The sequence below is a fragment of the Crocuta crocuta genome, unplaced genomic scaffold, assembly GCF_008692635.1.
Source record: "Crocuta crocuta isolate KB4526 unplaced genomic scaffold, BGI_CrCroc_1.0 scaffold645, whole genome shotgun sequence".
Taxonomy (NCBI): domain Eukaryota; kingdom Metazoa; phylum Chordata; class Mammalia; order Carnivora; family Hyaenidae; genus Crocuta; species Crocuta crocuta.
In genome coordinates this window covers 1,512,802-1,538,469 of record NW_027530190.1, presented here as the reverse complement: position 1 = coordinate 1,538,469, position 25,668 = coordinate 1,512,802, and the positions used below count along the sequence as shown (strand labels likewise).

Here is a 25,668-nt window from a genome sequence, read left to right as displayed (position 1 = left end):
TCATTGGAATCATGTTTTGTGTCATGATTAAACACTGTTGTTAGGTGACTGTGTTGAAGGCCTCCTTAAAAGCACTATTATTATGCTAAATAATTAGACATTGCAAGAATATATTCATGATCTGACAGCATGGCAAACAATAGACTAATTTAAACCTCTGAATATTCATTTCCTGAAGTGAATAATGTGTCATTACAGACAGAAAAATGTAAACCTGGGTCCATAAATGGGACTTCTGTAGAATGTCAGTGCTTTCCTTAGAAAGCCCCTCTTCAGCTGCCTTTTGTTTGTTCCAGGTGCTTTACAGGAAGCAGCTTAGGGCTGTGTGTATGTGTGTGTGTGTGTGTGCGCGTGCGCTTTTTAAAGTTGTACAACTCCTAGTTGAAGACAATGGTGATGGAAATGACTAGACGTTTAAATTATGTTTTTCTAACCAGTTTTCTGACTTGTGCTTTGAATAACATTTCTGATGATTGAGTAAAACTTATGTAATATTTCTTTTGAGCCACCAGATAATACTCTTGTGTCTATTCATGCACAAATTCATAATTTATTTAACAAATACTTGTTAGGCGACTGTTGTTGCCAGGCTCTGGGGATGTGTAGCAACTGAGACAGGCATGGCCCCTGACCTTGTGGAGTTCAAGTTCAGGTCTGTCTTTCTGGTTTTGTGAGGAAAGAACTCTTATAAAACAATCCATTATTTTCTTTCTTGTGTTTCTCTGTGCAGGGAAAAGTCTTCCTAGGCATTGGGAATAGCGAAGTGAGAGGCTCAGAGGAGGATAGGAGCATGATGGTGATGGTGGTGATAATACTAACTAGCATTTGCCCAGTGTTTACCACTTGCCAAAGCAATGTTATAACTGATATTAACCCGAGTGGAGTGAATATTGTTACCGTTCCCATTTCACAGATGAGGACACTGCGGCACAGTAACTTGTTTGAGATTGCACACGAAATCAACGTCAGCTGAAATTCCACCAGATATTCTTGAGCCCAGAGCCCCCTCTTATACTCTCAGCCAGTGAATTATGCTGCCTGATGAGGTGCCTGGGAGACAGGAGAGACACCATTTTAGCTGTAGGGGAGATGTGGTAGGACTCATGGTGAGAGAAATAGTGGAATAAGTAAGTTAGGCCAAATAATGGCGAATCTAAAGTTTAGGCAGAAGACATTGGACTTTCCAGGACACAATGGAAAACCATTGAGAGCTTATGATTTCATCACAGTGATAACATGGTACACTTTTTTTTTTCTTGAAATAAACTAGGGAGCCATAGAGAAAGAATGGGGAGCTGGAGAATAGGGTAGGATGGAGGGTGGGGGAGCAGGGCATGGAAACTATTAGGAGGGCCGTGATGTAATCCAGGTGTGGGAAGTATGTGATTAGACCGGGAGTGTGGGTGGCAATAGAAACGGCAAGGACACAGTAGTGACGAGGACTGGAACCAGCGCTGGGCCTGAGCCCAGGTGATTCAGGGCCAGATGAGTTCCCTACATTACATCATTTGGCACGTCCACAGGCAGGTGGTCTTACAACCATTTCTATGGCTGTGGGAATGGGGGCTACAGGGGGTTAATGTGGATTAGCAAGTGCCGGAACAGAGAGTTGAGCCTGCATCGCCTTTCCCAGTTTCCTCATTTTAAGGTAAAATAAGATAGTCAGGTGTCAAAGTAGGGTTGCTAAAAGGTTTAGAGAATTGTTCACATAATAAATGGTTAAGTCAAGGGAGAAATCAGCTTTCTTTTTTTTTTATTTTTAATGTTTTTTATTTATTTTTTTAGAATCAGAGAGAGGCAGCCCAAGCAGGGGAGGGTCAGAGAGAGAGGGAGACACAGAATCGGAAACAGGCTCCAGGCTCTGAGCTAGACGTCAGCACAGAGCCTGATGTGAGGCTCGAACCCACGCACCGTGAGATCATGACCTGAGCTGAAGTCGGACGCTTAACCCATTGAGCCACCCAGGCGCCCCAAAATCAGCTTTCCGAGGAAGCGACAATGTAAGAGAGAAGGCAGAGCGCTTGTGGCTGAGGATGAAAACACAGAAGAATGGAGCAAGTGGAAAAGGCTTCCTGAAGGAAATGGATCATGGGGATGAGAGAGCACAGAGTTACTCTGGCACAACAGCCATGAAGGAGAGGATGGTCAGGGATTCAAGATGGATCTGCGGGTGTGTCAGCAGGTAGAAGAGGCATATGCATACATCTGGCAGGTGTTCTAGTAACTCTGCAGCAGAGGTAGGCGGATGTGGGAAGGGGGATTCTTGCCAGGGAGGGGTGGGGACAGGAAAATGGGTCAGGTTCAGGGGCACCTGTTGACTCATCTCCTGGCCCGCTGTCTGTACCACGCCAGCCGGGGCTGGGAAGAGGGTAAGGTGAGGCCAGATGTCCTGAGGGGAACTGGGGAAGACTCCCATAGGCCACCTGGCAGCACCTAACAAAGAACTGAAAGGCTTCGGGCAGCCCCAGGCAAGGGAGGGAACTATATTTTGTAATAGAGAACTAAGGAGCTGAGGAAGTAATTTTTTTCATCAACCAGATTTAACGGCAGCAGAACGGATGAGCAAATCCTCTAGGACCTAACCCTCCTAAGGGAGCCCTTAACTGGCCCAGTACGACCCATTCAGCAGGGTCTGTGGGTGAACTCACAACCTTCTGCAGTCGCATCCAGCACCACACACTGTTTGAGATTGATACTTACCAGAAACCCTGCAGAATAAAGGAAAAGCCATGGCCAGAAACCTGCAATGAGTAAGAGTGAGGTCAGCAGATGAGTGTACCTAACAGACACCTCTTATAAAGGGACCCCATCTAGTGGAGGTGACCATTCCTGAGGTTGAATTATGTGGTTACCTGAGTGTATAAAGTGCTGGAAGTAGACAAGGAAGATGCCAGTCAGGACTGCTTGTGGTGGTTGTGATGCTGGAAGTTGTAATGCTGGGGCTGAGAGCTAGTGAGATGCACCTAAAAGGAAGGGCATACTGTAGGGTTTGGATATTTTGGGAAGAGAAGCATCCCAACCAGTAGGATTTGTGTGAATAAAACATAAAGGGAGCAGGTAGTGAGGTGTACTTTGAGGAAGGGATAGACTGGCTGCCTAAAGCTGCTATTCTACATTGGGAAATGGGGAAGGATTTGAGCATGGGGGTCTTTGAAGGCAAGAGAAAGGATTTCTGTGTGATGCAGTGGGCAACAGGAGTCACTGCTGGTTCTACTTCGGATGTAAACTAATGGGTGAGAGTGCCAAGTAGGGAGATTAATCTGTCCAGAGTAGGTAAGAGAGCCAAAAATCTGGACTCTGGGAGACCTTTGCAAAAATATATGTGAAAAAGAAAAGTTTCTATTTTCCAAGGGTCTTAAAAGCTACCATCTTCCCTATCCCCCCCGCCCCCCATTTATAACCATTTCCTGCAGTAAACTTCCAAATCCATTGCTGTATCAAGTAAATAAATTTAAAGAGGTTTTGTTGAATAATGCCAGAAAATTCATACCATATTGATTAAGTAAAGAATTCAATATTTTTTTCTAGGTCACATTTACTCTTAACCAGTACTGGTTTGTGTTAATGCAACTTGATGATACAGCAAGATTATTTGAGGTGGGCCTGAAGCTGACGTAGAACTCAAACATTTGTTTTATCACATAAGATTCTTTTCCTACCTCTGTTAGAGCACTGCAGTTGTAACATAAACCTACTGTGTCTCTTTGTGAACTCCAGACTCTTAGAAGGCTGAGATGGTGTCTTCCTCATTGTGTATACTCAGCCCCCAGCTCATTGCTTTTCAAATAGCAATTGTTGAATGGCTAGGTGGAGAATGATTATAACAAGGTACTTTTTCTCTGGTCTTTGTTATGTTGATTTATGCTTTAAGTTTATAAATGATGACTAATACTCTGGGATATGCAGAGATTTGTGTGGGCCATTTGGGATGGAGGGTATGATAATAGCTATCCTTCACTCTGACAGCACACAGAGATGTTTTGGTATAAATGAGAACTGATTGTGCTTTTTTTTGTTATTGTTGTTAAGTTTATTTATTTATTTTGAAAGAGAGAGTGTGCCAGAGGGAGAGGATCAGAGAGAGAGTGAGAAAATCCCAAGCAGGCTCTGCACTGAGCCCAGTGCAGGACCTAAACCCATGAACTGTGGAGATCATGACCTGAGCTGAAACCAGGAGCTGAACAGTTAACCGACTGCACCCCTGATGGTTGTGCTTTAAAATTGGCTGTCCCTTGGGACACCTGGGTGTCTCTGTCCATTAAATGTCCGACTTTGGCTCAGGTCATGATCTCATGATTCATGAGTTTGAGCCCCGTGTCAGGCTCTGTGCTGACAGCCCAGAACCTGGAACCTGCTTCAGATTCTGTGTTTCCCTTGTTCTCTGTCCCTTCCCCGCTTGTGCTCTGTTTCTGTCTCTCAAAAATAAATAAATGTTTAAAAAAAACATTGGCTGTCCCCTGATGTTAACAGGACTGTCCTGTGGTAGTCCTGCAGCAGAAAGTCACTGGCTTAGAATTCAGGTGGCCTAGGTCCCAGCCCTGGCACACATAGCTCAAAAGGCCCCTCCAGCTGCCCACCCCCCACCTTTGCCTGGGTGATACCCTCTTATACTTTAATGACCATGTCACTTCCTTAGCATCAGCTGTCCTGATCATCTCCTGAACTAATTCTGGTTGCCAAGTCTATGTTTTTATGGGGGCCTCTGATTTTCCTTTATAGCACTTATCACAAGTAATTATTGCAGTGATTATTCTGTTAGTGTCCCGTCTGATAAGGCTGAAAGTTCCGCAGTGGCAGGAACATGTCTAGCAACCGCACCACCGTGTTCCTTTGTCCTGATAGAGTACCTGATAGAGTAAGCACAAACTTACTCTGGGTAAATACGCACAGAGCCAGTAAACTGGGGTAGATTTGACAAGGCACTTATTACCCTCTGTGAGCTATCTTTTTCTTTACCTGTTTAAAACCACATATTAAGGTTTATCTTTAAAGTTCTTCAAGTTAAAGCCTTATGGATAAAGTCTTCAATAACGATCAATTATTCACATATATGATTAGAAATTTAAATGGTACAGAATTAAAATGAAAATGTATTCAGTCCCTTAGGAACCAGAGAAAGCAAATGTTAAAAGTTCATTGTCTTAACACATGGAAGAAAATAGAGCAAACCACAATTCACCAGAGTTGAATGGATTCACAGTGGGGTGGGATTATTTTCTTTATTTTCCGATCCCATGAAGTAGCTTTCCTATTTCACTTTCAGAATGTTTAGTGCCTCTGTGATGGGATAGAACTTTCATGGAGGGATCTGTGCTGAGAACAGGTGTGGTCAAAGCATTCACCTAAATTCCTGCAATAACCTGCTCCATGCTTGTTTTTTTTTTTTTTAATTTTTTAACATTTTATTTTCTTTTTGAGACAGAAAGAGACAGCACAAGCTGGGGAGGGGCAGAGAGAGAAGGAGACACAGAATCTGAAACAGGCTTCAGGCTCTGAGCTGTCAGCACAGAGCCCGATGCGGGGCTCGAACACACGGACCTAGAGATCATGACCTGAGCCAAAGTAGGACGCTTAACTGACTGAGCCACCCAGGTGCCCCACTCCATGCTTGTTTATAGCCATACCTGTAGCTTTTATTGTTCTTGGGTGGGGGGTACTTAGAAAGTCTTCTTTATAGGATTTGAGGGTCACATCCAGCTGTTGCTTAATAAAGGAGTAAGGCAGATGGGAAGTTCCCAGGCTGTGTGATTTCAGGCACATTTTAATGAACAGAGGTTTAGAAATAATGTTTACCTAAGGATTTGCAGCTTAAAAGCACTTTCATTTAGAGTGTTTGTTCTTTGATTTTATATGATTGAGGGAAATCATTGAAGGAATGGGGTGTGGCAAATGGGTGCATTCTCACAAATTAAAAAATCTCAAGGAAAAATGAGTGTTCATGTATTTGTCCATTAATTTGATGGGAAAATCTACTTTAGTACATTTTCTAGCTCTTTATCCCAAAGAGAATGTGAGAGACAACCCCATGTCTGCTACAGTGACCAGGTGTGGCATACTTTAGAGTGAGAGGTGCCTAATTGGTGCCTAATGTTCAGGAGTAAAGTTCATATGGTTTGTTTGAAAAATCAGTATACCACAACTTTGGGCTTTTATCTAAAAATTGTGGTAGTTTACTATTAGCACCAACATGCTCTACAGTAAGTGAGGTCTGTGTGGAAGGTGATTTTGTTCATGGTCCATGGGTTATAGTAGATTTATACAGTCACCTTGAGTGGTAGTGGGGGGTGGGGCACGAGGAAACCAATAAGGATGGGCTTCTCCTGCCCTGGGACTTAGCCTCAGAAATGGCTCAGAGCCAGACATCAGAGACAGGCTCTGGGTATTATTGGCAGGGCAGCAGCTGTTTACTGACAGCCTGTTACTTAAGAAGGCTGCTCATGCCAGATGGAATCCCTAAGCTCTAAAACTTATCAGACTCAGATGTTATGGAGGTTTAAATGAGCCTAGGTCAGAATTCCCAAAGGCAGTAATTGATTTAATATTCACCAGGGCAATGCAAGTTAAGTACTGTCATAGTAGTCAATACCATGTAAGTATCCATATGCACACCTCACTACTTGGGGGATTCGATTGCAGGGACTAATCCCATCACCTGCTTCCATCCCTAGGAATGGTGTATCTTGAAATTTTAATTATCATTGTCACGTCTTGCCCTGCAGGGAGGAGCCTGGATGAGACAGATAATACAGAGTATCACCTTTGTATCATTTCTACCTTCTCTTCCTTATGTGACACTGAAAGGACACTTCTGATCTTTCTGAGTCTTTTCTAGGGCAACATCCTGCTCCTTCTGTCTTTTATAATATATTGGGACTAATGCATTAGTAATTTAATAAGCACCTACAATATATGCCAGACATTTAATTATCTCAAATACTTAAAACACTATGCAAGAGCTGTCATTGGCCTCATTTTATATACCCAGGAAACTAAGACTGAAAGTCACAGAGCTAGTAATTGGCAGAGCTTGCATTTAGATAAAATTTTGTCAAGATTTAAAGTCTTTGTTCTTTCTAAAAATAATACAATAATTATGATATTTACTGAGCACTTACGCACCAGGTAGTAATAAATAAACCTACAAGATAGTTATCTACTATAGAAAAATTGAGAATGAGGAAACCGAAAATCAGAAAATTGCCCAAGATTATTTAGTAAGTGGTATACCCCAAATTTGAACCGATTTGACTCGTTATAAAGGTTTTGCCCACTGGGGAAGACTACCTACTGGACTTTTGTGGGAGTTGTACTCTAGAAGAGGTAAACCCAAGGTAGAGTTAAGAACAAGTATGGTTAAGAGGAACTGAAAGAAAGACAAAGTATTATAGGTTAACTAGCATCAGACTTTCTCTTTCTTTACTTTCTAGGTGTCAGCTGCTTCTGCTTCCACTAGCAAGTCTTCCAGTATGAATCCCACAGAAACCAAGGTATGAAGAATCTTCAAGGGTGTTCTTGGGTGAATACCTTTAAGTGATTATTTTATAAAGCAAAACAAATGTACACTGACAAATGTGTTATGTGTCCGAAGCTTAAGTTATGGAAGTAAACATTTTCTTCCTAATTTATAGGGATCTTTGTAAACTTAACTTTCCTTTTACTATTTACCTCAAGTGTCCTCTATCCACTTCTGCATTGTTTTAGAATATCTAGACAAGAGTGCTCATCCAGAGATTTTTTGGTTCTAGTCTTGATGGAGTTTTTAAATTATAAAATGACCTAAGTACATTTCTCTGGATCTAGTGAAGAATATGAATGCTTCTTATTAAAATGGTTTTATAATGTTCTAGCCATTTAAAACTCAATGTACGAGGTGGCTGGGTGGGTCAGTCAGCTAAGCATCCGACTTGGGCTCAGGTCATGATCTCATGGCTAGTGAGTTTGTGGCCCATGTGGGGCTCAGGCTGGAGCCTGCTTTGAATTCTGACTCCTCCTGTCTCTGCCCTTCCCCCAGTCATGATCTGTCTCTCCTCAAAAATAAACATTAAAAAAAAAAAATCTCATTGTACAAATGAGAAAGATTATACTAAGTGAACATGAAACAAGTGACATGATAGTGATTACTTTAGATACTTTTAGTCCTACAGGGAAACATCTTACTGATAAACCTTTGAGCTCTATTTGGGATTTATTCTAATAATTACTTCTTGGAATTTCAGAAGAAAATATAAAAGAATGTTGCTCATTGGAGTTACCACATAGAGTAGCCTAGTTCTGAAGTGTTGGCTGAAGCTGCCTCAACCCTCTCCCTTAGTTACCATGTCTCAAGCTGTGTTTCTTGGACATTTGGGGTGGAGAATTAAAGTGGGCACATTTTTAAGAAGCTCTCAACTAATTTTTATGAGCCAGTATCCTCCAGTGCCCTTAAGAGCTAAACCAGCTCCATTATTATTAAGTTGCTCTTGTTTAAAATCACTGACATGTTTGCTTCCTGTCTTCCATATTACTTTACTATCTTGGTAGGATCCTATGCCATAACTCAGTACTGGTACTGTAGTTTAGTGCCATTAGGAGGTCCTGTAGTCTCATGTTTAGCTGTTTTTGTTTGTTTGTTTGTTTTAAATATTTTAAATATTTAAATTTAAATGTTTGATTCAGATATTTTTGAGAGAGAGAATGAAAGCAGAAAAGGGCAGAGAGAGAAGTAGGTAGAGAATCTAAGCAGGCTCCAAGCTGTCAGTGCAGAGTCTAATGTGAGGCTCAAACTCAAGAACCTTGTGATTATGACCTGAGGTGAAGCTGGATGCTCAACCCACTGAGCCACCCAGGCGCCCCTCACGTTCAGCTGTTTTTGAAGGACATTGTAAATACATTGAAGTATACTGTTCAAGTCTCTTATGTCATCTAGCATTTATTTTAACTTAAAAATTATTAATCTAAAACTGTTTTCATTTGGTATTTTGCATTTACATGAATTTTTAAATTGTTTTCAGAATATACATTACCTGATCCTTAGTTCATCTGTTAGTTGTCACTACTTACAAAGACCAGGCTTAATCTTAAAATAGTAAAAAAAAGTTATCTCAGATTATAGGAGAAGCATCAGCCAATAATAAATTATCATTGAGTTCAGAGTCCTTGAAAAGTAAATAAAGGAGAGCCACAAATCTAGCATTTCCTCTTTATTATTTTGGTTCTCATTTGGCCCATTGCTGGACTAATCCATTGCCCCTGACTTTCAGTTTGAGGACCAGTGGTTATTTCAAGTGTCCACAAGCCCTTCAGCCACTGCTAAGCATTAATCACAAGAATTCCTGTCAGTCTTACAGAACTAGAGAATGGGAGAAGAGAGAGGGGAAAGTAGGGGAAAAGAGGGAGAGACCAAATAAGTGTCTTGATGATGAATATCACCAATGGCTGACTCAGGACCACTTTTGGCATCAACTCCTTTTGGTGGATTTCAGTCAAAAGTGCTTGTGATGTTTGGTTTGGGTCATAACATTTACACTAGCCTTCTCTTGAAGATTTTTGTGAATGCGAACTAGATCATATTTCTTCAAATATTTTGAGCATTTAAAAAAAAGATGTTAATTCAAGATATACCTATACTGAATCCTTGTCTTGTTCTACACTTTTCAAATAAAAGTCCATCTACCTCTGAAGAGGGAGTGATATGTCTAGATCTAAGCTCTATCTCTCTTGCCCCTGACACATTAGAATTAGTGGTCATACTGCTGTAGTTAAGATGAAAGGTCAGATTATTTCTAATAAGAAGATCCCTGAGAGACTATGTAGCATGAACAATGGAGCCAGATGGCCTGGTTTGGAATATCCTTTTATACCACCCAGAGTGTTTGGAAACACCTCTTTGCTTTGGTTTCCTTGTCTATACAGTTTGGATAATAGTACATGTTTTACAAGGCTATGTAAGAAAACAAACATGTAAGAGTATTAGTGCCTGTCCCACAGCAGAGGCCCAGTATGAGCTGGCTGATACTGGAGAGACAATGTTGTGCAGTGTGGTGATTGAGAACACACAACTCCAGCTCTACCATGTGTATTATTGGGAAGTTATTTAACTTCTTTGTACCTAAATTTATCATCCGTGAAGTAGAGGTGATGATGATGATGACAACAGCGATGATGATGATGATGATGATGATGATGATGATACTTGGCTCATAGAAGTATTATGAAGACTGGGTTGGCACATGTAAAGTTTAGAGCAGTCCCTGATACTAAGAGGTAATCAATAGCATTAGTTATTATTGTCATCACTATTATGTTAAGCACCTACCACCTTCACCAAAAATAAATTTAGGAAATGTATTAGCGACTTCTAATAAAAATATTCCATTATAAGCTACTTGCATGTGTGACCATAAACTCTTAATTCTTTTGTAGAATTCTTCCATGCAGAGTCTTGATTGCCAAATTACAAAGTAGAAGCTCTTCATAGATCTAAACCACTACAATACCAGCTGCTTATTTTTCTTTGTAACACATTTAATAAATTGTGTTTGCATAAATTTAAAAAAAGCATAGTAGCAGATACAAAATCTAATTAACAAAGATCCAATTTAGAAGGATCCAAAATTTAAAATTCCCTTAAAAAGATTTCTGTGGTTATGAACTTTGTTTCCTTCTCAAAACAATAAGTATGTTGGTATAATAAGGGTCCATTATGGGAAGAGTGTTTGTATTTTCATGGCTGAAGTACAAGCCATGATAAATTAAGAGGATATTTGGTGTTGGCCTTTTCAGGTAATAGAATAAAAAATAGGAATTTATGTTAATACCACCAAATAGATAGAAAGGAAAGAAATGACAGGAAATATTAGGCCTAATTTTTCATCTTTTATTTTGAAAAGTTTAAAAATGTTTAATCCAGTTTTACTTCAGCTTTCATGTCTTGCCTATACCAAGAATGCACATATTTTTAATGGATTGTATTTTTTTTTTTTTTTGACACAAATGACCTTTGGTTCGGTAAAACTAAGTAAAATACTCCAGTAAAGGGCTTAAGTTACCAGATGTTCTGAAACATTCCTAGAATTTTAGATTATATTGTGCATAAAAAAAATCTATGCACTCTTTACAGAATTGTTACAAAATTTCAGAAAACTTTTGACAGTACTTGTAACTATTGATTTGGTCATAACCAAATATGAGAAATATAGGTGGAAGAAAATGGCCCAATCAGTCTGTACACAGAGAACGTGAAGGAAAGGGGTCAGAAGTTAGTTTTACTAATGGCAATTTTGAAGATTCTTATCATGGTAAAAAAAAATAAATCCAAACCACAATATTTGCTTGAGCCTTTGGAATTTTAGTGCCTACAACTTCTCGGAATTACGTACATACTCCTGGAATAGATGCAGTATATGAGTAGAACGAGTCTTGATATAAACATTTAGTCCAATGATACATGATACTTATTTGACAGATAAAATAAAATCAGATTTGGGGCGGTGCTCTTGTCTTAGGCTATTCCAGTCAGCAAACAGACGGAAGGACAGCATTCCCCCAGCAAAAAAAGACCCAAAAAACAGGTGATGTGATTCATTGTCCTAGGGAACATTTCTGTTTGCTGATGGTCACTTCACCTGCTCAGCGCACAGTAATAATTACACTTCCAGATCTTCAGTAACTCACCCATCACATACTTACTGGGAGCCTTGGTGATCACTCATATTCTGGCACTAAAACTAAATGTCACTGCTTTCTGTGCTCTTGGCTGTGTCACCGTCCCGTTGTTTGACACCACAGCAAAAACTTGTGGTGTTTCACACAAAGATCCATCATGTCATTGGCTTTGAAGGATGAAGATTTTTATTTTGTTTTGCTTATATATTTGCTACATATCTTTGATAGAACTAACAAAAGTAAGATGTCAATTGCTGTCTAAAAGTAAGAGTAGAGTATTAGTGTCTTACATGTTTATCTCAACAGTTAAACTCCCAAGCAGAGTATAATAAACTTGGAAAGTTAATATTTACATCAAAATCATCTCCTTTGGGAAGCTTTCTTATTTGAAGAAAATCTATGTTAAACTTTACAAACTATGTCTTTTTTTTTTCCTTTCCTCTGTAATTCCTTCCCTCTTTCTTTATTCTTCTGAGTATAGGCTGCAAAAACAGAACCTGAAAAGAAGTCACAATCAACTAAGGTAAGTAATTTAAGTAAACTAGTGAGTTGTTTGGATTCTTAGCAATAATAATGAGTAACCAATTACTCCATTGGTGCTACTGAATGGTAAAAGGATTTTTTGTCAGCTAATTTAATTAATTTTGAGTTACTTTTTTAAACATTTTATAGAGCACAAGTGAATAATTATAACACTAAATCCATATGTTTAAATGAATTTATTTTATACATGAGAACAATATATTTCAGAAGGCATTTTGCTCAGATCTAAATTTTTATAGGTGAAGTAATTGTTAAAAAAGCAGCAGGAACCAAAAAGAAAGGATAAAGGGTAATGAATATCCAGTTACTTTAAAGATAGAACATCAAGAATAAATGTCATTTGGACCCAGCACCTAGATGACTTACAGATGAGAGTCTTTTTTAAGAGGACCCTAGGTTTATCGTTAACAGTCTTATCTCAGTTTGCGGAACTAGTTACCAGTTTCTCAGGAGACAACTCTGACTTCCCTTGGGAAGGCTTCCTGGCTCATGGCTGTCTAGACTGAAAGGCAGTCTGTATCCATGTGGAGATGGATCCCAAGGTGTGTGCAGGCAGGGCAAATGTTTCTCCTACGTACGATGGTGCACATTACTTCTTTCAAGCATGCTTAAGTAGATCCTCAGATAAGACTGCAAGACTTCCTGTAGGAAAGCACAGAGATGTCCTTTAAATTGCAGGCAAAGGTGAATCATCTGAGACTTATTTTAGGTAGCTCCTTTGGGTTGCTCCCTCAAAATAATAGTCTCATAGTCCACTGTAAAGGAAGAATTCAGCTACGAGGTGGAAATTATCTGCTATTCCATTTTGTTATTTCTACAATCTCAAGAGAATTGAGTTTCTGGTGATACTCCCTTCTCTACTTGTAACACAGAAAAGACTATGTAAATCATTAAATTGCAGAAATACAATGTTCATTCCCTCTGAAGGGAAATTTTTAAAAGAATTTCTAGAGTAGGATTCCCTATCAACAGCCTTACAGGTCTCAGTGATCATACGACATCACTGTGATTGGACTTGAGTTTACTAAGTAATCTGTATGAATTGTGAAAAACAGCCAGTAAGTTAGAGATGCAAACCTATCATGCTGTTGGTAGACTATCTATTGACAAGCAGCACATGTGTATTCCAAGTGAGCCTTTCCCAAGAGAGGCAGAAGGGTCTAATTGGGAGTTTGTTCTTGAACCTGTTTTGAAGAAATAAAAGAAAGGACTCCAATGTAACTGAGATTTTATCTTTTGAAATTGACAGCCGTCTGTGGTCCAAGAGAAAAACCCCCAAGAAGTAAAGCCAAAAGAACACAAAGAGGTAAATGATAATCATTAAGACTTGATATCATTAGGTAGGTGAAGCCTTTTTCGTGTGTGAGGAATAAAATTCTGAAACCCTCGTTTGTGTTTGTTTTTCTCTCTAAAATGGCACCACCATGTGGCAGTTACAGGATTTGCAATTTACTAATGTCCTATGAACACTCAACACTCATAGAGGAAAGCATCAGTGTTTGTCATGTTGTTAACAGTGTGGTGTGTGTGTTTCAGCCAAAAAGCCTACCCAAGCATGCATCAGATACAGAAAGCAAGCATGTTCATAATGAAAAAGCAGTTTCCAGATCAAGTGAACAGTCGACATCAGAGAAATCAACAAAACCAAAGGTAAATCTAACAGATTGATAGGAAAACACTACCGTTAACTAGGGAATAAGATGCATGTCCTCCATCTGTATGGACATGTGTAGTTGAATCTGTGGAGCTATGCTGAACATACTTTGTATTGTAAAGATTCGGTGCTATCATTTTTACTGGTTTTGCAAATAGTCCTTGGACACTTGGGGCTCTGAAAAGCTCAAGAAATACATCAGATGTGTGGAGGGGAAGTTCAGTTCAGCCTTCTTCCACTGCCCAGCAGTGCCTAATCATGACTGTAAGGCAGCAGACTCTGGTGTCTCGTGGATGGGAAGCTTGGGGTACAGGTTGCCTCCTGGACCCCTCTCCTCAGAGTTAGGAGCACAGATGCTCTGCATGATATGCTCTTTACATGGAAGTCTGAAAAAGGTGTTTAGAATTTTGTTGGTAGAAGAGGTGAATTTATAGAGACAAAAAATCAGAAATAGATTCCATATTTATACAGCTAATGGAGGTCAACTCTTAGAAGAATAAACACTTGTGAGAAGAACTTTTCCATTGAGAGCTCTTGGAAGACATTAAGTAGGCCTGCTTGACAGTGGACCTGATAGAAGCCACATCTTTGGCACGCCAGTTAAATGCAGCCATTATGTGTTTTCTTCAAATCTATTTTGTTTGGCCTACAGTATTACTAAAATTTTTTTAATGAGTTGCCAACAGTTGAAGTCATATTTCATATAAAATTCAAGTTTCTCGCTTCTCTTGAAAAATCAGATTATATGGCAACAATTGGCTACAACTTGGTAACAATTTATCACAGTCCCTACCTGGCCCCTTCAATATTTGTGCACCTGCATGAACTCTGTAGCTCTTGAGTCCAGTCTTGTATGGTCATGAGTGTTGTACCATGTGCAGCAGAAGCTAGTAACCATTCCTCTGCACTATGTCCGTGATGGTTATAACTGGATCAGTAGCGATACTTGAAATGCATGATTTTGAAAGTAGTCATTTAAAGATACTGAGTTCTGTTAATCATTTTATCCCCTTTAGACTAAATCCCAGGATGCAGTTTCCACTGGCGGAGAAGGTGTTGTTGCTGGCATACCTGTGGCATCTGCCAAACCAGATAACAAGGTGAGCACACCTAAGCAGACATGAAGCATATGTGGGCCTCACTGCCCCTCGGGTCTATTTTATGAAAGATGCATGCTTGGTGAAGACCCATTCCAACCTGGGCTTTTGTCTGGTTCTCAGTAAGCATTTAGGGTCTGGTGCTACCATGCTCAAATAACCTGTATTTGGTAAAAACTTGAGTACTCTTCTTTATTTATATTAAGTTTATTAATATTAAATTTAGTGAATTTAATTTAGTGAATTTAAAACTAATATTAAAATTTAGTGAAGAAGAGGATGTATCTAAAAGATGTGAGAAAGATAAAACTGATTTGAGAATTTATGTGTTAATAAATATTTATTGAATACCTGCTATGTGTAAGGTCTGGTATCTGTACCAAGAAAATTAAAATGTGAGTTGACTCAGACCCTGCTTTCAACAATATTTATAGCTTTGAGATTAAGCAAATACAATTGCCATATTTAAATGAGCACTTCTCTTAGCTTTTTAGCCTGGAGAGCACCTATCTTGATTGGAGTAAATCACAAATAGTCATGGCATCTACATGAGTTGACAGGAGTTTTCAAAGGAGACACACCAGCCCTCTGAGGAGAGAGTGTATGTGCCCCTCTGACTAATGATGGACAAGATTTCCTTAGATCATTTGAAGAGCTACTTCAAATACTAGCCTGGAAATGTAAAATGAGAAGTAGTCTACTGTTTCTACACAGAGCAAGGCAGAGTTAGTAATTAGTTTACAGGCCATGTCTCCCTAGAAATGCTGCTTATTTCTCTGGAAGCCACAGTATATAATTGCAGCAAAAATAAGAAGATAGAAATGAATTTTTAAAAAAGTAGTATATATATTAATCTGTTTTCCTGCTTTTTGAAATAGGAAATGTATTCCCTTCAGGTAGATGGTAAGGAAGGTCATAGCATAAAAGTATGGCACATCTTGAAACACCAGTTTTTCTCAGATTTTGAAAAGGAAGAGGCACATTAGTTTGTATGCAAAGGAATGCAGATATTCTATGGAGTGATGGAAAAATTTACATAAGCTTTTAAATGAAAATACTCAAAAATAAATGTGTTTTCTTACCTCAGACCCCTTGTATATTACCTTGAAAGCCCCTCCCCCCCCAACTCTAAGGATAAATATTACTCTCTTGGTGTTGATGAGGGGTAGTTAGATGAAATGGTTTGAAAAATGGTTAGATTTAAGACAAAAGATTAGATTTGTTTGAAAAGATTTAAAAATGTAGTCAATTTGAGATTTTATGCTAGATATAAAGTAGCCAGGGAAAAAAATGAAAGCTAACCAGTAACATGAGAGGCATATATGGAAGTGTGGTGTGCTTGAACTTGTGGCAAAGCACTTCACTTTTGTTTGTCTCTCATTCATCTTCCCTAAAGTGAGATTGATCAGATCTTCAATTGGGGGTGGGGTACATTGCGTGTTCAAAGCGCTGTCGTGTGACTGCAGGACACCTAGTAGCAGGCTAGTCCATCCAGGGGCGGGAAGAAGACAGAATCCCTGGGACTGCATTGCAACGCAGATTAAGACGGGCCTTCCCCCCAAGAAACTGTTTGGTGGGGTCTATTTGCAGGATTCCATGTACTTTGAGTACATACAGTTTGAGTTTGCCACGAAGGGTAGGTAGCTAGGATTGCAGGCTTGCAGTTGCATCAGAGTGGAAAAGTGTGAGATGTGTTCTGGGTACAAAGTGCATTCCACTGGGCCTGGGGCACAGGGGCACGAGCAGTGGGATTGTAAGACCAGAAAGATGGTCCAAGCACTGCTGTGGACAGTGCTGACATGAGTTTACATGAGTGGTAGCTATTCAGCCACCAGAGAATACACACTAGAGGTTAGAGAATAGACCAAGTGATGGCAGGGAACCGAGCTGCAGGACTGAGTGACCACAGCCTTAACTGAGCCTAAATTAGAGCTGGGTTAGGAGGAGACAGTGGCGGGGTGGGGGGGAGGAATGCCAGAGGCACTGCAGAGGTAAAATCTCCAGCTTTTAGAAAAGAAATGGCTGCAGTAGGCAAAGGTATCATAAACTCTGAGATAACCTGGGACTTCAGGGTCTGAATGAACTAGGTTGGTAACCCTGAAGCGAGGCCAAGGGGACACTGTTGTTCCTGCAAGTGCAGGGCCAGCTCCGATGAGAGCGAGTGGCCTCCTAAAGGGTGAGCTGGTCCCTGGTTACTGCTGATGGTGGACAGGTCAGAAGGGGAACTGGTTGAGGTCAAAAGTGGCCTGATTTTGGATAGGTTGAATTGAAATGTTGGAGAGAGATGTGAGGTAGTTGGAATGTTGTTTTGAAGGACAGGAGAATGAAGAGAGGGGGCAGAGAGGAGGAGGAAGGAAGGAGAGGAGAACAAATATGAATGCATACCTGCATAAGGTTGTGGTTGAATCCTGAGTGGATTTGGTTGCCCAGATACACCCTCTCACCCTGGTGGCCCCCAGTGTTTTTAACGATAGCAGTGGTCACTTATTTAGCACTTAATCATCTAACAAGTTCCTACGTGGTGCTTAGTATGTACCAAACACTGGCTTTCACACTTTAATAGATGAGTTTATCTAATTCTCACAACCCCGAGGGAGAGGCAGTTACTGTCCCCCTGTCACATGATGTTACTGAGCTGTAGAAGAGGTGACCTACCTGAAGGTTCATGCGGGCAGTGCATGGGAGCTGGTGTGCTCTCCACCCCCATGCTCTGCCACCCACAGTTCAGAGATCTCCAAATGGGATAGTTTTCTATTGTCTTAAACCTGGCATGTTCACCTGTCTACTTCCTCTCAGTCCCTGCAAGTATTTGGCCCTGGCTCTAGAGAATGGTTTTGCTTAGGGCCATGAGTGCGAGGCAGAAATATGGAATGTGTAGGGCTGGGGGCAACGCAGAAGACGTGGCAGAGAAGGATAGCACAAATGCCAGAGGAACGCTAGGATGGTGCTCAGTCATGGCTGCTGTGAGAGATGCGTCAGGCATGGGGTGTGCGTACTGAGATCAAACTTCAGAAGGGATTATGTGTGGGTCAAGCATGGAGATTGCAGACTGGAGACTTATTGGAAGTCTTTGAAAGAGCAACTGAAACGTTTTAGAGAGATAAAGGAGTGGATGGTGAAATGCGAAGGCAGGGAGTGAGAGGTCTTCGTGTGTGCAGGCCAAGGTTGAAAGAACAACAGTGAGAAGTGGCCACTTAGAGAAAAAAAATGCATGGATGCTGTGGGCTGACTGCGGGCCCTTGGAGAGGCAACCAAGAGCAAAGAAGAAGGAGATGGCAGTTCTGGATTCAATTATTGGTCTTCCCTTTACTGTGTGACCTAGGAAAACTTACTTAACATCTCTGAGTCTTGCTCTCCACTCACTAAGTGAAATTAATGTCACTTATGCTGTTCTGAAAAAAGGTCACAACATATACGTGTTATCTGGCACAGAGGAGATGTTCAGTATATGATCTATGCTGTTAGTATTATAGTAAATTCATTTTAAATGTGTAATGTCATTGAATTTTATTAAATTATTTAGTAATTCAATTTGAATTTGTTAAATTAATGAAGAAAAATATGTGAAAAAGAGTTTTCTCTTTTCTAAACTCCCACCAGAAAAAAGAAAAGAAATCATTAACATCTGCTGTACCAGTTGAAACCAAACCTGGTAAACCATCTGGAAAGGTATGAAGATAGCAGTGCATTTCTACATGAGAAATTTATTTATTCATAGTCTGTTATCTAGATCTGATTTTTTAAGGGCAAATATGAGGTAGGATTAGCTTAAAGACCTTTTTAATGAATCATTGCTACAAGCTAAGAGTATGATTTTTTTTTTCAGGTATGTTTATAACATTGAAAATCCTTTCTTAAGTTTATTTATTTTGAGAAGTAGAGACAACATGAATGGGGACAGGGGGTGTAGAGAGAGAGGGGGAGAGAGAATGAATGTCAAACGTGCTCCATACTGTCAGATCAGAGCCCAGTGCATGGTTCATACTCACAAAACCACAAGACCATGATTAGACCCAAAACTCAGGGTCAGACACTTAACCAACTGAGCCATCCAGGCGCCCCAGTAGCATTTTATATTCTAACCCTCTGTTCTGAAAAGTCAAGTTACATTCCATGGAGCTTACATTACAGCTTCTCTCTTGCAATATACCTTCTTTAACCAGAGGTATCACTAAAGAATATAAGACCCCTCTTCATTCTGAAATTCCCAAATGAATCAGTCTAAAACTAATAGGTCCCAAATTGTATTACATGAGCAGATGAGTTCCTAAAATTGTAGTGGGAATATGGTTGTTGAAAGAAAAAAAAGTTAATCATTTTTAATCTGAGTAAAGTAAGTAAAGGGTCTTTCCCAGAATTCTTGTTTTCCCTTTTAAATGCTGCATATTCTTTACAATGAGTCATTCTAAACCTCAGAGATAGGATGGAGGCACTCCTTCATTTATTATACTGATTATAGTCCATATTGACAGAGTAAATTGTCACGTCTTACAAGCTTAATTAATATCCCTTTTAAGTAATATGTTTTGTAAACCTCTTTGGGCGAGCAAATGAACAAAAAACCACAAATGAATGAAAGAACACAGGCAATCCATCTTTGAAATAGATTCTTTTTGGGAGAGGTGCTATATAGAGATTTTGTTGGAGTTCTTTGTAAATATATAACTCTGGAAAACTATTGATAAGCAGTGAATACAAAGAATTTCTCCTATTGCATACAATTACATGATCATTATTCTCTGGTGTGTGTGTGGGTTTTTTTACCTGTCAGTATATTGGAATGGCAGCTTTAATGAACCGTTCATTTGTTCTGTAGTTAATGCCATTACACTTACTGAAGTTGTGATTCTTACCTGAACATGGCTTTCTGTCTTTCCAACCTGGAATGTGTACTCTGGGGCCTTACATAATAAGGTCTCTTAGAGACTTTAACTATTTTAATATTTGAAGAACTTTTGAAGTTTGGTGTTTTTCTGTACGTAATTTTTTTTTTTTTGTAATTAAAAAACCAGAAGGGAAATATGTATTACAAATAGCATTTAAATACCTGCTCTCTTTCTTTTCTAGTCAGACATGGATGCTGCTTTGGATGAGTTAGTAGACACTTTAGGAGGACCTGAAGAAACTGAAGAAGATAACACAACATATACTGGACCTGAAGTTTCAGTATGTGATTTTGGTATCTGTAAAGGTTCATGCATAATGGATAGGAAAGAAAATAAGGTCATGGTCATGAGGCACAAAAGAATACCTCATGTTCTGTTGCTTAGAGAGAAACAGGATGGTGTTGCTTTCAATAATGGCAACTAAAACTAGTGTTATAAATGGAAATGGTTTGTCCTATGGTAGCTATCCTATTACATTGATTCAGCAAACATTTATTGATTGGCTGTGTTATAACTGGTGCTGGGATACATCCTATTGTGTCACAAAGATCTTTCTGTCCTCGAGATTTAAGTCCGCTAGACTTGAACTTATTTTGATTTCTAGAAATTTACCACCCTCAACTTATCCCTATTCCTTACCCACAAAAAACAAGAAAATGATATGTTCCTTGATAATAAAAAAAAAATGAATAAAAAGACATGCAAAAGACTGGAAGAAAATACTTGCAACAGACATGACAAAGGATCTGTTTCTAGAATTTATGAAGAATTTTAAAAGACAGCCCAATAGCAAAATGGGAGAAAACTTGTTTGGCTAATAAATTAAGTAAAAATGAAAGTCTTTCTGGTAATTAGAGAAATGGCACTAAAATACAGAGAGAATGCATGCCTCAGGTTGGCAAAAGTGTAGAAGTTTGACAGTTGACATAGAGCCTGTGGATATTGAAGATGTACATGTCCTTCAACTCTCAAGTCCACCTCTAGAGAGATTCCCTGCAGGAAGCCTTACCCATGGGCACCAGGAATTACAAGAACAGGTGAAACATTTGGACATAATTTTGATCAACAGCAGACAAGATAATAATAATGGAACATTTTATTGTGGTCAAAATGAATTATTCATATACCAGCAGGGATACATTACAAAAACATAATTTTGAATAAGAATGGTACAGAATGATACCTAGAATATGATGCCATTAATATAACATTTGAAAATATGCAAAGTAGTGTTCAATTTGGCTGCAGATTTGCTAAAATTGGAACGATACAGAGAAGATTAGTGTGGCCCCTGCAAGGATGACATGCAAATTTGTAAAGCATTCTGTACTTTTTCAATTAAAAAAAGAAGAAAAAATATGAAAAGTGATGCTGTATGTTGATTGTGGATACCTACATTTGGAATAATTGTTTTAAAATGTGTTCGGTTTTAAGGTGGATACAATAAAGTTCAGGATTGTGTCTGTCGCAGACTAACAGGGAAAGGAATGGGATAGTAGAGGGTTAAATAGGAGACATGACTCTATCCGAACTTTTTTTCTTAGAAGTTAGATCTGGAAGACTTGGGTGTTAGCTTATAGAGAAGTTTATTATTAGCTGTACTTTTGTGTGTATTAGAGGCAATGAAAAATGTTTTAAAATAAAATGTTTTAGTATAAGAATAAAATTTAATATAGTTTGAATATTTTCTAGTATTAGTTATGGATTAAGCTAATTAAATAAGGGCAAGTATTGTAAAAACTTAGAATATCAGAGTTGTGTAAAGTATTGGCTTTTTAATGATTTGCATTTCATTTCAGTAGCTTGACAAATTACTAATGGGAACAGTACTTTGGTTGCATAATAGCATGTAACATACTCAGCTAATTAATTATACAATATCCCTCTGTGTGATTTTTTATTCCAGGATCCAATGACTTCCACCTACATAGAGGAATTAGGTAAAAGAGAAGTCACAATTCCTCCAAAATACAGGGAACTTTTAGCAGTAAGTTAAATAATCATTTACTTTTTCTTTTTGGAACATAATCATAGCCCATGAATATATTCATGTTTTTTAAATTTAGAAAATATAATGGGGCATGTGAAGTTGTTGTTACAATGACTCTCACTCTTATCATTTGCTGGGGCTGCCATAAGGAAGTACCATAGAGTGACTGGCTTGAACAACAGAAATACAACAGAAATACTTTGTCTCACAGTCTAGAGGCTAGAAAACCAATCTGGGTGTAGGTAGTGTGGGTTCCTTCTGAGGATTGTGAAGCATGGATCTGAGGCTTCTCTCCTTGGTTTGTACGTGCCTGTCTTCCCTGTGTATACATCTTTGGGTCCACATTCCCCACTTCTATAAGAACAGCAGTCTTTGGGGTTCAGGCCCATCCTGATGTCCTCAATTAACCTTAGTTAATTCTTGAAAGGCCCCATCTCCAAATCCAGTCACAAGTTGGAGTACGAGAGCCTCTTGAAAAGTTGTGGGGAGGCACAATTCAGCCCATAACAGTTACTGAGCAGTACATTTTGCCAATTGTAAAAGTTAATTTTGGGCTTTCAACATGTTCACATTAATATTTGTTTCAGAAAAAAGAAGGTATCACAGGGCCTCCTCCAGACTCTTCGGTGAGTTTACATAAATGTCTTCTAAGATCCAAATTAACCTTTATTTAAATCTTTGGTTGGGGGATGGGGCATCGATTCTCTATATCGAGTCTGTGACTAATCTCTAAATCAGATCAAGTTTCCATCTGTTCAGAGGAAGGGGATGGGTATGGGAATTGTCTCAGTGCTCATGGCTTCATGTATAGTTTTTTTTAAGGGGAAGAAGAATGGAACCAATCAAGTATTAGGGCAAAATAAATGTTATTAAAAATAGAATGAGAATGTCCTAATATGAAATCCACTTAAAGGAGGGAAACAGGAAAATACTGTTAGCACTTGTTCCCTTCCAAACATAGACTTTATCTAAGTTATGTGATAACATACTTGATTTGGTAGTAAAGGAATGTCACACATTCTTCATCTGCCAAGTTTGTGTTGTGATACAAACTTAACCTGAATGACTCTTACATGTTACCCATTGTGGTGCCTGTTTCTTCAGAAACCCATGGGGCCCAGTGATGCCATAGATGCTTTGTCATCTGACTTCACCTGCAGTTCTCCTACCGCTGGTGAAAAGAAAACTAAGGAAGAGGTACTGTTTTCCAAATAATTAGGGGGAGCTTGTTAGAAACCACATTAAACTTTAAAACAACTTTTCAGTTCTGGTTATTACCATTACATTTCTTCTGTCTTTAAGTCTAATCTTTTACATTTTGCCTTTCAGAAATCTACAGAAGAAGTTCTCAAAGCTCAGCCAGCCAGGGTAGTCAAAAGTGCTGCTGCACCCCAAAAGAAAAAAAGAAAGGTGGAGGAGGTATAAATAATTACTTCTTTGAAAATAACCATGGTCTGCCTGACAGCACTTGCTTTCCTGAGCCTGATTTAACTGATGCAGGGAAATCCTAATAGAACGTTAACACATGATGAGGGGCATCTTTTTTCCCTCCGGGGTCTGTGTGGACTAGTAAATCCAGTCAGGGTTCTATTGATTATCTCCAGACAGGCCTTCTGTATTTCTGCAAATGCTATTCATTATTTGAGCACAGCCTTTTTGGTGTGAAACAAGAGTATCTCATCATTACAACACACAGAAAGATAAGACACCAAAACACTTGCATTCTTAGAACATAAACCTTCACTGTGATTTTTTTTTTTAGCTTATTTTTGAGAGAGACCTAGACAGCACAAGTGGGGGAGGGCCAGAGACAGGGGGAGAGAGAGAGAATCCCAAGAGAATCTGCTCTGTAATCTCATCATTCGAACACACAGAAAGATAAGACACCAACAAAACAGTTGCATTCTTAGAACATAAACCTTCACTGTGATTTTTTTTTTAAGTTTATTTTTGAAAGAGACCGAGACAGTGCAAGTGGGGGAGGGGCAGAGAGGGAGAGTGGGGGTGGGGGGGAGAGAGAGAGAGAGAGAGAGAATTCCAAGAGAATCTGTGCTGCCAGCAGAGAGCCTGATGTAGGGCTTGATCCCATGAAGCTGCAAGATCATGACCTGAGCCAAAACCAACAGTCAGACACTTAACCAACTGAGCCACCCAGTCCCCTACTCACCATGATTTTCTAGTGGAGTTTGACCTGTGAATCACTAGTAGGATGTGGTTGTAGTTTGCTTCTGTTAACCACAATCACCTAATTGTTCCTAGTCCTGAACAGTGGTCCTGCAGCTCACCTGCTGGATGAGAAGCCGTGCTCCATCTACAGATAGTCCAGATAATGCAGGGAGCAGTTTGTGTCGGATCTGCTTTGCCTCTCCCTTCCTGGAGGGGACAGTTATTTTTATCTGGCTGACTGGGAGAGCAGTGAGAGCCACACCCTGAGAGCAGGAGTCCCCACAGCAATCAGCCGTTGTGCATTCAGACTAGAAGCTGCAGGAGCCACTTCAGGCTCCCTAGCTTCCTGGGCTTTGCTAGTTTGCTAAGGGACAGTGTTGTCAGAAATTATTTCTAGAGACACGTTTAAAAAAACAACAATAAAGTGAAAATTTACTTCTTGCAGTTTTTATTTTGATATGAATATTTTGTAATAATTATAGCTTGAGAAATAAGGGGTGAAGTGTGCCCCCAGGGTAGAAACGACGTAAGACACTGTGGAAGTGTCTAAGCCCCAATTTTCATTCACTGGTAAGTTCTCTTTTTTTTTTTTTTTCCTCTCTCTCTCCTGCTAGGTTTCCAGTAAAATTGCCTTCCTAAAGTCCTCCCCTAATCTGAAACTCATTTTAGAATTTTAAAATTGGGATTTCACAAAGAAGTGGATAGATTATTCACGCAAGATGTTTCCTTTTCTAATGTACAAAATTTTTCCCTCTTTACCAGGACACAATGAGCGATCAAGCACTGGAGGCTCTTTCAGCTTCTCTGGGCAGTCGGGAGCCGGAACCTGAGCTCGACCTCAGCTCCATTAAGGAAGTTGATGAGGTACTGACCTTGATTAATATACAAAGCATGTCATTCTGCAAGTTGTGAAGCTAAATGCATTATGCATGTTTAGAATTCTTAAACAACTTTTCTTTTCTGCTTTACTTTCAGTGTCTAGTTAACTTAGATCTTCATTCTTGCGTGGTTAGCAACCAAGAAGGATCTTTGAGAATTTGTCTTTTAAACATCTAGCATTTTAATATGTATAGTGAATGCTAATCTCTTCTGCCAATGTTTAAATGACACCTGACTAAACAAGGTAACCTGGAGGCAGTGGCTGGGCGAGAAAGAGGTTTGTCTACTCTTGTGGACATTGGAAATTTGTATTTTCAGAAGGTTTCCAGGTGCTTCTCTTTATAAGGAGAGAGAGAGAGAATGCTGTGGATGGGGAGAGGAGATCCTTATTATAACCACGAAGAAAACTGTTGAAAATCTTGTCTCAAATTAGAATAATATCAAGCAACGATTAACTCTGTAACTGCACTTCCTGCATGCCTACCACACTTCAACATCTTAACAAGCCTTCTGAGCCAAAGCAAACTTCTATTTGGTGGAGGAGAGTTTTAATATGAAATTACAGTTTCTAAAGACTATTTCAGCTGAGTTCTCTGGGATAAAAGAGGAAGATGGCCTGCGGGCATTGTTGACAAGGCAGTATAGTTGGGGGCATGGAGGTACAGCCTGGGCACCCTCGGGAGCACCAGCATACTGGCTCAGGGAGGGGAGCAGGCAGGTGTCGCTGTCATAATGCCCTTTCTCTTCTGTCACTTCCTGTTCTGAATCACTGAGGAAGGTGAGTCTCCCAGACTCCCGGCAACTCTCGCT

The 25,668-nt window shown here is 39.5% G+C and overlaps 1 protein-coding gene and 1 non-coding gene across 8 annotated transcripts in view; both read left to right on the top strand.

Annotated features, from left to right (window-relative positions):
* CAST (calpastatin) overlaps nt 1-25,668 on the top strand; it is a 103,311-nt gene that overhangs the window by 50,126 nt on the left and 27,517 nt on the right. For 4 of the 7 annotated variants that reach the window (XM_077765214.1, XM_077765213.1, XM_077765215.1 and 1 more), the window contains 13 exons: nt 7,428-7,487; nt 11,484-11,549; nt 12,125-12,166; nt 13,436-13,492; nt 13,723-13,836; nt 14,857-14,940; nt 18,538-18,606; nt 20,005-20,103; nt 21,730-21,810; nt 22,401-22,439; nt 22,918-23,010; nt 23,143-23,232; nt 24,742-24,843. In XM_077765214.1, the coding sequence (XP_077621340.1) occupies nt 7,428-7,487; nt 11,484-11,549; nt 12,125-12,166; nt 13,436-13,492; nt 13,723-13,836; nt 14,857-14,940; nt 18,538-18,606; nt 20,005-20,103; nt 21,730-21,810; nt 22,401-22,439; nt 22,918-23,010; nt 23,143-23,232; nt 24,742-24,843 (996 nt within the window). The remainder of the gene's footprint in view (nt 1-7,427; nt 7,488-11,483; nt 11,550-12,124; nt 12,167-13,435; nt 13,493-13,722; nt 13,837-14,856; nt 14,941-18,537; nt 18,607-20,004; nt 20,104-21,729; nt 21,811-22,400; nt 22,440-22,917; nt 23,011-23,142; nt 23,233-24,741; nt 24,844-25,668) is intronic. The other 3 variants (XM_077765217.1, XM_077765216.1, XM_077765219.1) reach the window with 1 other exon arrangement.
* Nucleotides 21,056-21,157, top strand: LOC144232388 (U6 spliceosomal RNA). The gene has a single exon (XR_013335380.1). It is a non-coding gene; the product is annotated as a U6 spliceosomal RNA (small nuclear RNA).